The sequence below is a fragment of the Symphodus melops genome (assembly GCF_947650265.1).
Source record: "Symphodus melops genome assembly, chromosome: 15".
NCBI classification, from domain to species: Eukaryota; Metazoa; Chordata; class Actinopteri; order Labriformes; family Labridae; genus Symphodus; species Symphodus melops.
The window spans coordinates 22,775,758-22,790,162 of record NC_136705.1 but is presented as its reverse complement, the minus strand read 5'-3'; the positions used below and the strand labels follow the sequence as shown (position 1 = coordinate 22,790,162).

The window sequence follows — 14,405 nt, the reverse complement described above, 5'->3', positions numbered from 1 at the left end:
TGTTACGCTCGTAGCATTTTTACACTACCATAAGCAAAAGGTTTGGTCACATTAAATATAATAACTCACTCATGTGTATGTGTGAAAGTCTTATTCAAAGTTTTCCGACAGAGGAATTCAACAAAGATTATTCAGCTTCTGATGAGAAGTCAAGATATTTTATTATTTCCATTCCTCTGTGGCGGCTCCTGAATCCATCATTGTCTTTCCTCTACTATATGCATCTATCACACTGTACATTCCTACCTCAGTTTTCCCTGCAGATTGTACACATTTTTTATTCCAACTTCTGTACAGCAGCATATTTTACTAGATGAGTAAACATTGTGCTTGAAATCTGTGTTTGTGGCTGTGAGTCCCAAAGGAAAATGCGTTGCACGAGAAGTAGTACGGTCAGTATCTGTGAAATATATTCAGTCACAAACCTGCTGACTGCGAAACAAAGAGGCCCTTTGGGATGACCACTTTATCTTCAGAGTTCCTGGCCCAGTCGACCATGCCTTTACGACCCTTCATGGGGAAGTTGATGTCAGTCATCACAGACACTGCTGGAAGTCTCTGGATGCTGGCCACTGCAGATATTAAACACAGCGACAGAAGACGAAGACAAAACTGATGATCAATGTCTCCTGGAAAGTAATCCTGGATTCATACATCAAACAATCGATACAGTCTGGATGCACATACTTGCTTAATGGGCGAAAATATGTAAAGAGAAATGACATGTCAATAATGAGCTTGTTATATGCAGGGGCGAGGCTGGACTTTTTAACTGTGGTGGCCCAACTGGTGTCCTGACTTATGCAGGGATGAGGGGGGCACAGGTCAAAATAATTTAATTATTCTCCCTTTCTAATTCCTATCAAATCTACTTTTCCATAACACAAGAGAAGGCAACATATACATCATGTTACGTTCATTCTTCAAACATTAAAATATAGAATTTTAAAGTCACAATTGAAAATTTCATCGGTCCAATAAAATCAATAAGCTAATATATATTTACAATTTAAGGATCTAAGAAAAGAAAACATAAAAATAAAAGCCTGAATAGTTCATCGTAACACAAATCCTGACCAATCAGGGTTTTAGGATTTTAGGTTAGCAACTGGGGTGGCCAATAAGATTTCAAGGGGGGTCCATACAACCCCTCTGGACACGCCCCTGGTTATATGTTTGTTTACAAAAGGCACCATTTGATATGTTTTATAAACCAGATAATGTCTTTTATAGGAACAGTGACTCTGTCTGGATAGAACAGGGTCTGATGTTGTCCCACTTTCCAAGTCTTTGTGCTAAAAAGCCTCAAGCTGTAGCGCCACCATATAGGAAAAACCTGGATACAAAAGGTTAACAAAAGGGGACCATTTGATGTGGTTTATAAACTAGACAATGTCTTTGATAGGAGCAGTGAATGTGGATAGAACAAGGCCTGATGCTGTCCTCTTTTCAAAGTCATTGTGTTAACAAGCATCAAGAAATCAGAGTCAAATGTTGAACTTTTCCCTCAGTTAACCTGCTGTCCTGTTATACTTTGAACTTCTGCATCACTTTTATCATCAATTAAAACTATTTACATTGTCTCTTTAGTATGTTTTATTTCATCTTGATAGCAATCAGTTCATCACAATCCCCTAAAAAAGAAAGGAAATAAAATAACGACAGTTTCCATTCAGGAATAAGTCTGTCAAAGGATTTCCTATTAAAGCCTGTCTACTTCATTAATTGCTTATTTCCGCTCACTTGGCCGTCGCATTTATTTTTGAGCTGAAGCTAGCAAGCTAATTTCAAAAGAGACAGAAAGGTATTTGGACAAGATAAATGATGACAAATGATGCACCGTGCTTTTTGCACACCGCTCTGTTAAGGACATGCCATTGAGGAGTTTTAATTTGATCTGCACTGGGAGAGTGATTTTGGATTCTTCCCATTTTTGGCTACATTTATAATTTCACTTTGATATCCTGATTTCTCCAAAACTGCACACACTGACCTTTATATAAACTTTAAGGGTCGAAGGAGTGAGGCTGAAAATCCAGAGTTTTAACTCATGCAGCGTTTCACTTAGCTGTGCACTATCTTACATTATACAAAGTGATGGTGGTTTTGAACTTTTGGTGCATAGTTATATCATTCTGGACAGAGCACTATCCTGTTTTCACCTGCTAAATCTGTGCCTGAACATTGCAGATTAGAGCTAAACAGAGCTGAAACTTTCATCCTTCAGAGGTTGTGCAACAACACCTCTGCTGCACTCTTTGAAGGGCACAATCTGTAATCCATATATAAACCAAAAAATACTCCTACAACCAACATTTGAAACTTTCACACCCAAATTGCGAGGCAGGTCTTTAAATACTCAAAACAATGACACAGAGATTCTGATGTATAGAGACTGTTTAAGACGTGTTTTAATCAGTAACGTTTGAGTATCTGAGAATCTGAGCATGATGTCTGTTATTGTAAACAACGACAGCCTCCGATGTTGATAACTGAAGCCAAATGAGACATGCAATTCCTCAAGTGTCCACCAGAGACGGGCAGCAGATGCCCCAGAAATCACATACACACCTATTAAAAAATGCCTGTTGAACAGCAGAAATGAACCTTTGAGCTGCCTGGTTCAAAAGAACTTTATCAGCACACTGTGTTCATTTTTTAAAAAGTGGTCGAGCTTCCCTGTCAGACGGGTGTGCGCATTAACTCAGGAGGCTCAAGACCCACCTCAGCTCCGGCTCTTTGCTTGTTGTTACGGCGACTGAAAGTTTTGTTGAGGCATCATTTTTAATATCGTGACTGCCATTGATGGACTTCAAGAGTAACCAATGGGTGACGCCTCTGAGGCTTTGTCCATGTTTTTTTGCATCCTACTGTCTGATCATTTGAATTTCAAAGAAACCCAAGGTAGTCATGTACACATTTAGCACACAAAAAACAAACTCAAAGCCTTAACTGTCTGGCACCTAGCATCTGGCAGACTGGTAATCTACTTCATCTCTTGTTCCTTTTCTCACCTCCCTGCTCATGCTGCTATAAAAGGCCGGCGCGTGCACTAAAGCAATGACAAGGAAAATTCCAGGATCAACCACAAAGGCCTCTGCATTACAAGGGAAAGGTAAAGCTGTGCTGTTTTTACCTGATATCACACCCAGCCCCCCCGTTCAGGTGGCGCTACAGCAAGTGGAACCTAAAGCTAATCCTCCCATTGATGCAAAACCTGTATTGTTCCTCCCGCTCTGCCAATAATACAATTTCATTCCTGGCAAGACTCCATGTTCGAGCGAAATCTGTGACAGAAGGTGTGTCTGTGTGTTTGGGATGATCCAGCAGCGGGCATGAAATCACAGAGCACCATGAGACCTGGAATTTGCAAAAGAGGCCTGTTCACAGCACCAGATGTTCAGAACAGGAGCGGTAAGTATATTTGCGTGCGTGTTTGTGCGCGTGGGTTTAGTCAAAGGGCAGACTGCGAAACACAACAGGGTGCTAGGAATAGTTCTGGGTAATTCTGCAGGTAAATGGGGCTTTGCACTTGCCTGATGGGGCTAGACAGCACAAATAAAGCAATCATTTAGGATTCTGATGCTCCCGAACACCGATTCAGTGCACTAAGTGTATTCTGTATGGCTCATTTTCATGAAAAGGGAATTATAGCTTGCTCATTACATCCAAATGCGTTCACGAGAGGTTCAGCATTAAGTTAACCGTCAAAGTCTGACAACACAAACATTTTGCACAGATAATAAATTAATGAGCTTATGCAGCCATTGTATGTGTCTGTAATTGCTATTAATCACTATTAATGTCAGAATATTCACCCAAGCATGAAATACAGCCTCTAGAATAGACAGGCTGAACAAAAAATGTCAAAAGCAAATGATGTATTTCACCTTCAAAGCGGTGTTTAATTTTTCTAACATGTCCCCTGCTTCGCTTTGTCCTCGGAGTGTTTGCTTGTGACGAGAGAGAATGAGTTGCTCGAGTGGAGAGTGTTCTGCAATCAAGGTTATTTGACTAAAAGTCGGAGGACAGAGGACGATGCACCGGTGACAGCCAGTATTTATCTAGGTGTCAAGAGGCTGCCATAAATTAGTGACGAAATGATGCCGCAATATCTTACTCAGCCAGATGCTCTGCGCTTGGCTTCCACCGATGGCTCCACATAACTTTCCATTCCTTTAATCAAAAGGCCCGTGTGGACACAGAGAGGCACTGTGGTGAGAGAATTACTGCGTGGCTGGCTACCAAAGCCTGTCCTGTGTCCGGAGATAAAATGATTACCCCAAGAACTCCCCGTCTGCTCGTCTCAAGCATGCATCACCAAAATAGTTTAGTTTAATATACTGACAGATTTTGCACCCATGCCGTTATTTAAGACTGAATTAATGCAACTCATTTCTTATATTCTTATGTTTCTGTGTTTGTTCGCTTAAATGTCGACACACGATGAAGGGAAAACACTGTACATTAAGCTTCTCTGACATTTACAACCTACAGGTAAGGTATGTTGTCAGTTCTTGCAATCTGAAATTCCCTGTAAAAGACCTTGATATTTTTCCACCAGCAGCCATTTAGATTCTAGCCAGAGGCAACTCATTACTGCCACATCTTCAATTTATTACTCAGAAGTCTCTGGAGCTAAAAGTTTCCAAAAGGCTAAAGCTTCAGGAATTTGCCTGCCACACTCTTACATCACCGTACTGATAAATCCCTCAAGGAATGACACGCTCTTCCTTGAAGCGTCACACGCGTTCCTCAAAGTTATTTAGAAAATGTGCTTCGATGCCAGAACAATGTTGGTTTTTTTTTGTTTTTTTTGTTAATTATCTGCAGGAACTTTAATTGTACATGCAGGCTTCATTTCATGGCTTCTTCAGATAACTGTCTGATCACGTTGAGTATCAAAAAATCTGAGCTCATGATTACAATGTGAGTGTTATAACTAATTACAGTACAGCTTCCTAATGAAGTCAAACAGAGTAATAAAGTGACAAAAACAGGATCTGTTGTCTAAATCAAAGTTTCTGTAGGATGTCTACTTTACGTTTTAGCTGGTATGTTCAAGGTACTTTTGTAATTGTTTCAGTATTTAAAGGATTAAAATGTTAATTTTTTCCGGAGGTTTTTGCACAATTGTATACATGCATGTTGTTGTTGGTTTTCAAATGCAGCTGCTATGCTCAGTTCAGGCATATTTTTCAAAAGTATTTTTTGGCCTTTTTTTGTTTTGTTTTTTGACCTGTAGGCAGCAGAGAGAAGGGGACGACATACGGTATAGGGTCAATCTTGGAGTCAAACCTATGGCCACTGCCCCTGTACATACTGTAGGTCCCACGACATAAACGCTAGGCTACCCGCCACCTCAGTCCACAGAAATTATAACCAAATGCAAAGCAAAAATAACACGCGATAACTCCAGAAAAGTTGGTGGGCAAGCTCGATCACAATTCCGAGGTGCATCATGGTGGACACAGTTTGAGCCACAGGCCCGTAGATTAAAGCTGAGTCATGTGTATGACTAATATGATCATATTTAAATATTTAACATTCAAGTTGAGCCATTGAATCAGCACTGCTGGGGAAATTGTGTGAATGTGGATAAAACACTTAACTGTCAATTGTGAGTGCGCCTCTGAGAATGGACTGCATATTGTGTCTGAAGCGGGGGTCGCGTGTTAATGCTTTTTCGAGCATTAAGACGAGGCAATGGCAATGAGATTGGACGACAGCCATTAAGCCAAATTGAAAGATGTGTAAAAAAAAAAAAAAAAAAGCGAAGGGCATAGAAATATTCTCTTATCTGTGAAGGAAGTCATTAAGGCTTGGCATTTTGAAATGCATTCAAGCCTTATTTCCCAGCCTCCATTACTTAATTTGCCTCTCATAATGGCATTTTGATGGCTGCATTCATTTTACCATGTTTAGTATGCGATTCTTGGGGGCCGCCTATTCATCATTATGGAAATCATATAGCATAAAGATCTAGTGAGTAGAAGTGTTTGCTAGAAGTGGGTCAAATGTTAGCCATTGTAAAGCATACAAGGAAAAAAAAACCCTCCCCACCCCTCCAGGAGGAATCGCCTACCAGCACAGCTGCACGCGCTCACATTCACTTGCATGAATAAATCACAAGCGCAAGTTCTATTATTCCGTCCCAGTAAGACACCATTTATGGCTGAGTAAGAAATGAAATGCCACTGAGACCTCAGATCATCCAAGAGGCTGTGCGACAGAAGCAGAAAAGAACCCACGAGAGCATCAGGGAGGAGAAGTATTGCTCAAAGACTTGCATCCAGAGACTTTGCAAAGAGGGGATGTTGTAATCTGGATCACAATCAGTGGTGCAGAAAAAATGTTTGCGAGCTTGTTACAGCTGAAAAAGCAGTTTCATATCCTTAATAAAACTCTCTCACTGTATTTTATTTTTCTAAACGAATACTAACCTCGCAGGGAACTGACAAACAATATTAATTTTTGCACAACATGCTTCAGCGTCTGCTCTGCTGCTCGTGTCCTTCTTAAAAGACTGCAGTACAGTGCAACATCAGACGAGCTAACTTCACCTTCAAATATGTATGCAACAAATATTTCCCTTGTTTTTTGTAGAAAAAAATCAATGTAAACAGCTTTAAAATTAGTAAAGGATTCCGTAGATGTATATATGGTTCAAGTGTTGTGAGTATTTCTTTATAGTTCTGGTTAAGGGTGTTTTTTTTTCCTCTTGCGGGGGTCCCTACACTGCACTGTCCTGATATTGAATTTAGTGTTAAGTGTTTTCATAGGAATTTAGCACATTAGAAGCACAAACTCAGTTTTAATTAACATTATTGATTCGAAGTAATTTTACCCCCACCGCCATCCAACCAGGAGCCGTTTATCCCAAATTAATGATGGCGGGGAAAATTGACACGAGGAGTTAGCAGAGCACTGGGATTATGTGACCATGTCAAGCAGAAATAAATGAGCAAAATGAGCTCAGCGGCTGTGAGCTGTGAGGGGGGGAAAAAAGGAAAAGTAGGCTGATTCTTACCCAGGTTTCCTGTCATCAAATAGGCATTGTGGAAATCCTTCATGCCCAGTCCAACGATGTGGATGAATTCCTCTATGACCTGCATGAGCTCCACAGCTCCGGGATAGATCTACAGGAGATGAAAGAGAAGATGCTCAAGATTTCAACACTGCTGCTATGGTTTCACAATGCATGTGTGGAACATAAAAAAAGGGAAAAGAGAGAGCATAAAATAGCAAAACAAACAAAAATAGAATAGATATAAAAACAGATTTGGAATAATAAGGAAAGTAGAGATGTACAAGAAAAATAAGATCACAGTTGTTCTTAGATCTGGAAAAAGAATTAAGATTATTGTTTTATGATACTAACCCTTTTTAAATGATAGTTTCATCGTAATTAGGACATGACCAAAGCTTAAAGCTGGGACAGTAGATTCATTCACGTGTTGACAAAAAAATCGGAATATTTTCACAGTTTTATAAAATCTAAAGAAGTACCGGTGCATGAAAACTAAAAAAAAGTAGAACTGTAGATTAACATTTCTGCATGTCTCTCCTCCAAACATTTCCTGTTCTATCTAATAAAGGCCATAAGGCCGAAAAAAGCATGCGACCCGGTTCTTTGAATTGTAAGCAGGTTCTAGAAATTGTGAGGAGTCAAATAGTCTTGAAAATAAAGGGCAGATAGATGCAGCCTTAATTGAACCATCGATGTGACATCACCATCCGAGCTTTGACCAACATTTGCACGCAGAGTTGCTGGTTGGCGTCTCTACTGAAAGGCTCTGCCAAGCCGAGGGTGAGTGCCTGACTTCATGTGACGCTCCATGGACATCAGCACTCAGTGAGAAGTGGCAGAGCCAGGAATTCAGCACCATGGACAGCGACTAGTTCCACTGCTGGTCAGCACATTCCTCCAAAGTCAATAAATCCAGAGGGTTCGCTAATCCAATAAATGGACTTCAGAAGATCGGACCACTGTCATGGCTGCCAATCTTATGGTGAGGATCTAATAAGAGGCTTTGATTCAGGGCCATCAGATATGTCCCTTGAATGTGCCATACATGACAGCATTCACGCCAGACTGTAACAAGTTTCAGCAACATAGAACAATGCTGAGTGAACATCTGCTGCAAGAGGAACACGTCATATTGATGTAATTAGTCTTTTGACCACATTCAGTCAGCTGTTATTTTCCTCTGACATCATGCTCATCATGCTCAAATACTGTTATAACATATTTCTGTAGTGTTCATTCTGAGAGACTGAAAAAAACAATAAAACACTGGATTACAGAGGGGCGTCAACAATTCTGGCAACAGCAGATGCGAGCATTCAAAAAGCAAGTGATCATAACAGCATTTAAGCTAACAATCCTGAGCATGTGCTATGATGATGATGATGAATTAGCCTTTGAGTGATATTTAACAAGTGACATCTCGACACACCCGAGGCAGGTATTTTCCCTCCTCGGTGACACCTTGTGTTCTGTGTGTATGCACATGCATCTACATGTGTCACCGCTATGCCGGGCAGATGAGAGCCTCTGACACAGCAGAGTGAGAGCCATAGCGGGGGAGAAAAGGCACATCACGTCGCCCCTTCCGGCGTGTCTGACGCACAGTGCAGTCATGCTCATTCTGCTGGTCTCCATGGCAACCGTGAAGATGTGAAGGCAGCGCAGGGAAATGGCTGCAGTGGAGGTTCTGTACACAAGAGCTCTCTTCCTTTCCTTTCCTTGCCATGGTAACAGTGACAGGAGGTGAATATATAGTGATCTGTGCACAGAGCCAACTCCACAGCTCGTAAAACCTCATAGTGAGGTGTTTCATGGGAGTGTTTTTGAATGTCCACAGCAGCAGGCAGTGTGTGGGCGACACGGAAACAGAGCTCAGGACACTCATTAATGCAAGAAAAGCAAAGCAAGTGAGAAAAATTGATAGTTGTGAAGTCCAAACCTCGTCTTTTAAAATCAGACAACGTTACTAAGCTAGTGTCTGCCTGGTGAAACACAAAAAAATGAAGCAGCCCTCCTTAGACAGGCACATTAATAACTACAGAAATAATTAACTCATATCTCTTCTGGGTGCTCAATCACGAGCACAACTACTCCTATATGTTCTCTGATCTGTCTGTTTTCATCTCAAACAAACGCTAGTGGTGTTTTGTGAGCTCTCCTCAACAACTACCTTCCTTTCTGGTCAGCCAAACTAAAATTGCAGTGAATAAACACCGTATTACTGCCTGCAGAGACAGCCGGGTCTGACACTCCTGGCAACATTTGAGCTGCTTGTTTCCACTCCATTGCTCGTTATATTTGAGCATAAAGAAATGGTGACAACAATTTGAACCTCCTTGCTTGTGTGTTGGTGCAGGTGATTCCTAATTCAAGTCAATATATCGGTGAGGCTGACTACACAGCAGATGCCCTCTGCAGCCTCGCAGTCATCACAGATGGTATCTCCGTCAGAGTCTGGATGTGCGTGATTTCGGGGTTCAGGTTGTCTCGGGCACCGGCGGCGGTTTTGAAACCTGGAGTTGCCACCTCTCTAGCTGAAAGATGTGTCCGACAGAGGACACAGCCAGGACGCAATCTCCGTGGATAAGCACAGTGTCAAGAAAGTGAAGCGTTCTACACGCAAATCTTTGCATACAGTGCTGCAGTCTGACCCCCCCCCCCCTGCATTTCTTGTTTTGAATATCGAGGCTGTTTTTTTCTATCATACTGTTTCTCCATATGATGAAGCGGCCTTGCAATGCCAGAGACAGGCACACAGGGAGGCAATGCAACATCCACAGACATAAAATCATATTCACCTGAAGAAATGCTCTGATCGCACTGGTTGCTATGATGTGCATCAGCTGGGTGAAACGATAAGTGCAGGAGGACTGAGTCCTGCAGTGCTTATAAGCTGATGGTCTCTGTGGCAGTGCTGCTGCCACCAAGTGGAACTCTGCGGAACTAGCTTTCAAAATGAGGCCAGATGTCACACCTGCTAAATGCCCTCTCACACTGACAACTGCAAGTTTAACATTATCTCAACACGAACCAGACTTTTCTTTATCTCAGCTATTCAGAGAGAGCAACTGCAAACAAGCTCTGAGTCGATTTCTGAGACAAACAACACTCAGCCTTCCAACCTGAATTATTTACTAAGTGTGCAGCAACATGCTTACCTTCTGTGCATCCTCCCATTTCTCCTTATTTTCCTCCTCCAAGAGGTTACTGATGATTTGAAAGAAGTTCTGTGAAGAAGATGAAAGGGAAAATAAGTAACACACACCCACACAAGTATTACAGGCACTGCAGCAAGATGCTTTTTTAAAATCATGACACATAAACACCGTGCACTCAAAAAAAAAAAAAGCCCTCTTATGGATGATACGCTGTCATTTCTGATCGCAGGGATTTCTATAAGGGAGTAATGACGGCCCCCGCAGGGCTCAATAGCACCAGGAAATGTGCCGCCGAAACCATGATGGTAAACCATCCGAGAAAAGATGGGATTTGTGGATCAGCTCTGACAAAAATACACCTTGAACCCCCTGCAGCGTGCAACAAACATTTAATGCTAGTGGAGAGAGGCACAAGCTGTAATCAGAAAAAAAAAAGATGAAAGGGAATGTGTGAGCAGCTGTGTGGATTGTCTTCTTCAGCGGCGGAGAGCCTGGGCTGCTTGGGGTGCAGGCCTGCAGTAGTAATAGGACCCCTGTCTGATCTTTAGCCTTGTTATTTCGTCTGGTCTACAACATGCCTGAGGGAGTGGCTCTCTCTCTTGACACAGGCTATCTTGTTTTCTACTTGAATGCTTATGCTCCCTCTGGTGGTAATGTGCCCACTTTAACACTGCATTAGCGCAGAGACGCACGGAGGGGGTGGGCCGGCTGACTGCTCTCCTGTCTGCCCACACACACACCACACAGGCTCACATAATAACCAGAGACAGGATGCTTTCCTCATCTCATAGATTTTCTATGGTGTGAAAACGGCTGAATGGGGCCTGAGGTTGCCAGACCATGGCAGGCACATTTAGGTTTTATCCCTGCAGAATATTAGCAGCAGACTCCAGCACCTTATCATCCTGGGGAAACTGTTGATGAATCTGCAGAAGGAATAGAGCATCCATGACATTTTGGTGTTTAAATACCACTGCACTTTTGAGGGGCATAATCAAGACTGTTTAACACTGTGGTGATGCATTTACCTACCTCTTAAAGTGAAAAGCATTCTTTATAATAATCACAGTCACAGTATATGAGGTGACTGATCTGTCTTTAATGTTCAAGACCTCTATAAGTCTGCTTTCTCCAGTGGAACCATTTTAATACTTTTCACTTAGGTAGCATAAATCAAAACAAAAAGCTCAGCTGATTAGCTCAGGATTGGTGTCATTTCTGATAATGCTGCCTTTTGTTTAACAGCTCATACATGGCCGTGACACTTGTTGTTAATGATTTATGACAGATTTCGATGAATGTTTAATTAAGTGTGTGTCGTTAAGTGTGTTAGGTCTGAAACCTAATAAGTTTTGATTCTGCCTGTCTCGGCCAGGAAGCTCAAAGAGACTTTTCCTCATTGAAAAAAAGTTTTCTCTCTCAAAGCCTCCTGTGTGTCCTCAAACACTCAAACAATGCAATGACAAAAATAATAATCATTGTAATTATCTATAATCCACCCCTTCAATCCTAAAGTCAAACCCCAGATGTGGAATATTTATTCATATCACAAATATTCTTTTTTTTAATTGATGTTATAAAGAAACGTTTCCAGTGTGAGGAAACAGCTCTGTGTTTCGGGGCTGAACTTTCACATCATTAATGCAGAATATATTTCAACCTTCATACAGAATTTGGCTGATGGGCATGACTAATACTTTTCCAATTTTCCTTTTCCTATTTTTCCCCTCCATGCAGTAAGACGACACAACGGAGCACGTTGTGAAAGAACAACGAGACGGAGCCTTTCATCAAAACAGTCACAACGTCTAAAAGTAGTTTTCGCTGTGAACATCGATTGAGAATAACATTCATATCCTCTCATGTAGCATCAACATCCAAACATTTCAACAGGCAGGCGTGCAGGACAAAGAGCCATAAGGAGCCCAAGAAGAGCGTCTTTGAAAATGACACAGCTGGAATGACATAAATGATCTTATTGGCGATGGAGGCGGAGCTTTAGCTATAATCTCCATCATCCTATTGACATAAAGAGGATCACGGCTGCAGTCAACCCCAACATGATGAGATGAAAGAGCTTAGGATGTGCAGGAGATCTCTAGATACAATAGAGCCATGTGGGGGGTTTGACAGCCTTTGTGCTATTTCAGAAACAAGCCCCTCCAAGCCGCCACCCCCCCCCCCCCCCATTTGAAAACATTTCCACAGTCCATTTGATTTTTTTCTCTTAATAGATGCTTACCATACAGCCAGACATGAATTCATTTGACACAATGTTCTTGGGGTTCCTGTCTCTCTCCAGCTGTCCTGTCTAACGGCCGAAACTAACTAAAAAAACAACCTCACCTGCACATCATCCGAAGATGGCTCGTAGCTCGCTCTCTTGAAGGTCTCCGTTACATTACGAAGGATTTCCACAGAAGACAGCAGGTCACCGGCGTAGAAGTTCCTCCTCTGGGTGAGGTCAAGCAGGTTTTTTGTCACCTGGGACATCCCGTCCCCTGCAAGCATCCTTTGGCCTTTCGCAAGGTGCCCCTGAACCTCCAAAAACAGGAGAAGAAAGAACTTGGGGTATCGGTGTCCTTAGGAGTTTTATTTTTTCCAGGCAGATGCTAAACTTCACATTTTGGAGTAAATGGCGTGCACAAAATCAGGATGAAAGACTCAACTCTCCAAGGCCCTTTATGTGACACTTACATCTAAGCCAGGCCGAAATATATTCTGCCCACGGATGTTTTGAAATGAGCCAATATGAATAAAAGAGTTAACTGGAGCAGAAGACACACATTTAGGGAGAAACTGCAAAGTGAAATGAGATTTCACATCATTGCACAGGGTTTATGTGCATGAATGCAGGTTCACAGGTGCAGCGCTATATGTGTTATCTCAGCTATTTTCAATATAGCTATTTTTATTAACGTTGTTGGAGGGTTACTAACTTCAAGCAGTCGAGTGGAATTCTGTTTCAAACATACTGATGCTTAAATGTATTGAACGGAGATATCTGAAATGGACCAAAGACTTTTTTTTTTGATGCAGATGTCTCTGGACCTGATGTTTCAATATAAGCATGATTGTTTTGAAATAGATGTTTTAGATTAAATATGTGCTGAAGTTCATGTGAGGAAAGACACTGTGTCAGTGCTGTTAAAGGAGCAAATGTAATAAAAGGCTGAAGCAACACCATGAGAAGATGCCAGAAACTCTGAGTCAAACAGATTTAGACGATGAGTATTCATTACACAGAGAAAAAAAATGGCAAAATCAGTGTTTTAATTTGCTCTCCTATTGAAAGTGGTTAATCGTTGGCCACAGTGTGATGAGAGAAGGGGTGGGGGGTGGGTTTAGGGGGGGAACACGGGGGAGGTAATTTATGATGCATTGCAAACAGAGGCTGTGAAAGGGAGCTGACTTTGCACCTACTGATTGCTGCAAGTATCTGAATTCATTTGTTATGCATCGAGCATAGCTGGGCTGCTCCCAGAAGGCCATACCGCGGTGATCCAAAGAGCAGCGTCGACTAGTGGTGCCTGCAGTGGAGAAAGAGACAGCGACAGATTTGGAGAGGGGGGGGGGAAAGGATGAGAGAGAGGGGATGAGGATGCGGGTGTGGAGAGAGTGCAGAGGGGGTGGGGCAGGGAGGATTATGTGGAGAGGCAAAAGAAAAGATAGGAAGTGGCGGAGGACAGTTTTATGTAGGGGAAAAAAAAGAGAGAGAGAGAGGGACAAAGAGAGAGAGAGAGAGAGAAAGAAATGGAAAAAAGGAAACAGAAGTATTAATTCTTTCGAAAGAGATTGATCTTTTTCCCTTCTGTCCATTTCTGTTGCACATCACCATCACTCACCATCAAAATTTGATGCAGCCCATTAAATTTTGCAGAGGAGTTGAAGCACGTTTGAGAAAGAGGGTAAGAGGGCTTTCTGGAAGTAAAGTGCAGCAGTATTTGATAGGGCTAAGATACCTTTGTACCCCATATTTGATTCATCTCCAGGGGGAAACGTTGCTCACTGCTGCTTGTATACAGAATGATACGATATAAGGAAGAAATCTGAACACTGTCACTTATGTGTACAGCCTAAAATACAGCACAATGTACAGAAAAAGAGGGGAACACATAATAATAATAAAGTAAAAATAGCTACACATATGTGCATCAAAAGATAAAATGGTGAGACATGAGTTTTGTAATTTAGATATGAAAGATAATATTATCTTA

General features: G+C 41.8%; 2 protein-coding genes across 10 annotated transcripts in view; one reads left to right on the top strand and one right to left on the bottom strand.

Moving 5' to 3' along the window:
• The window catches only part of adgrb3 (adhesion G protein-coupled receptor B3), a 130,010-nt gene that overhangs the window by 44,117 nt on the left and 71,488 nt on the right, over window positions 1-14,405 (bottom strand). For 8 of the 9 annotated variants that reach the window (XM_079362066.1, XM_079362065.1, XM_079362068.1 and 5 more), the window contains 5 exons: window positions 13,612-13,718; window positions 12,535-12,729; window positions 10,189-10,257; window positions 7,031-7,139; window positions 426-572 (listed from right to left, as the gene is read on the bottom strand). In XM_079362066.1, coding sequence (XP_079218192.1) covers window positions 426-572; window positions 7,031-7,139; window positions 10,189-10,257; window positions 12,535-12,729; window positions 13,612-13,718 — 627 coding nt within the window. The remainder of the gene's footprint in view (window positions 1-425; window positions 573-7,030; window positions 7,140-10,188; window positions 10,258-12,534; window positions 12,730-13,611; window positions 13,719-14,405) is intronic. The other variant, XM_079362063.1, reaches the window with a different exon arrangement.
• lmbrd1 (LMBR1 domain containing 1) overlaps window positions 1-14,405 on the top strand; it is a 154,107-nt gene that overhangs the window by 108,222 nt on the left and 31,480 nt on the right. The window lies entirely within an intron of this gene.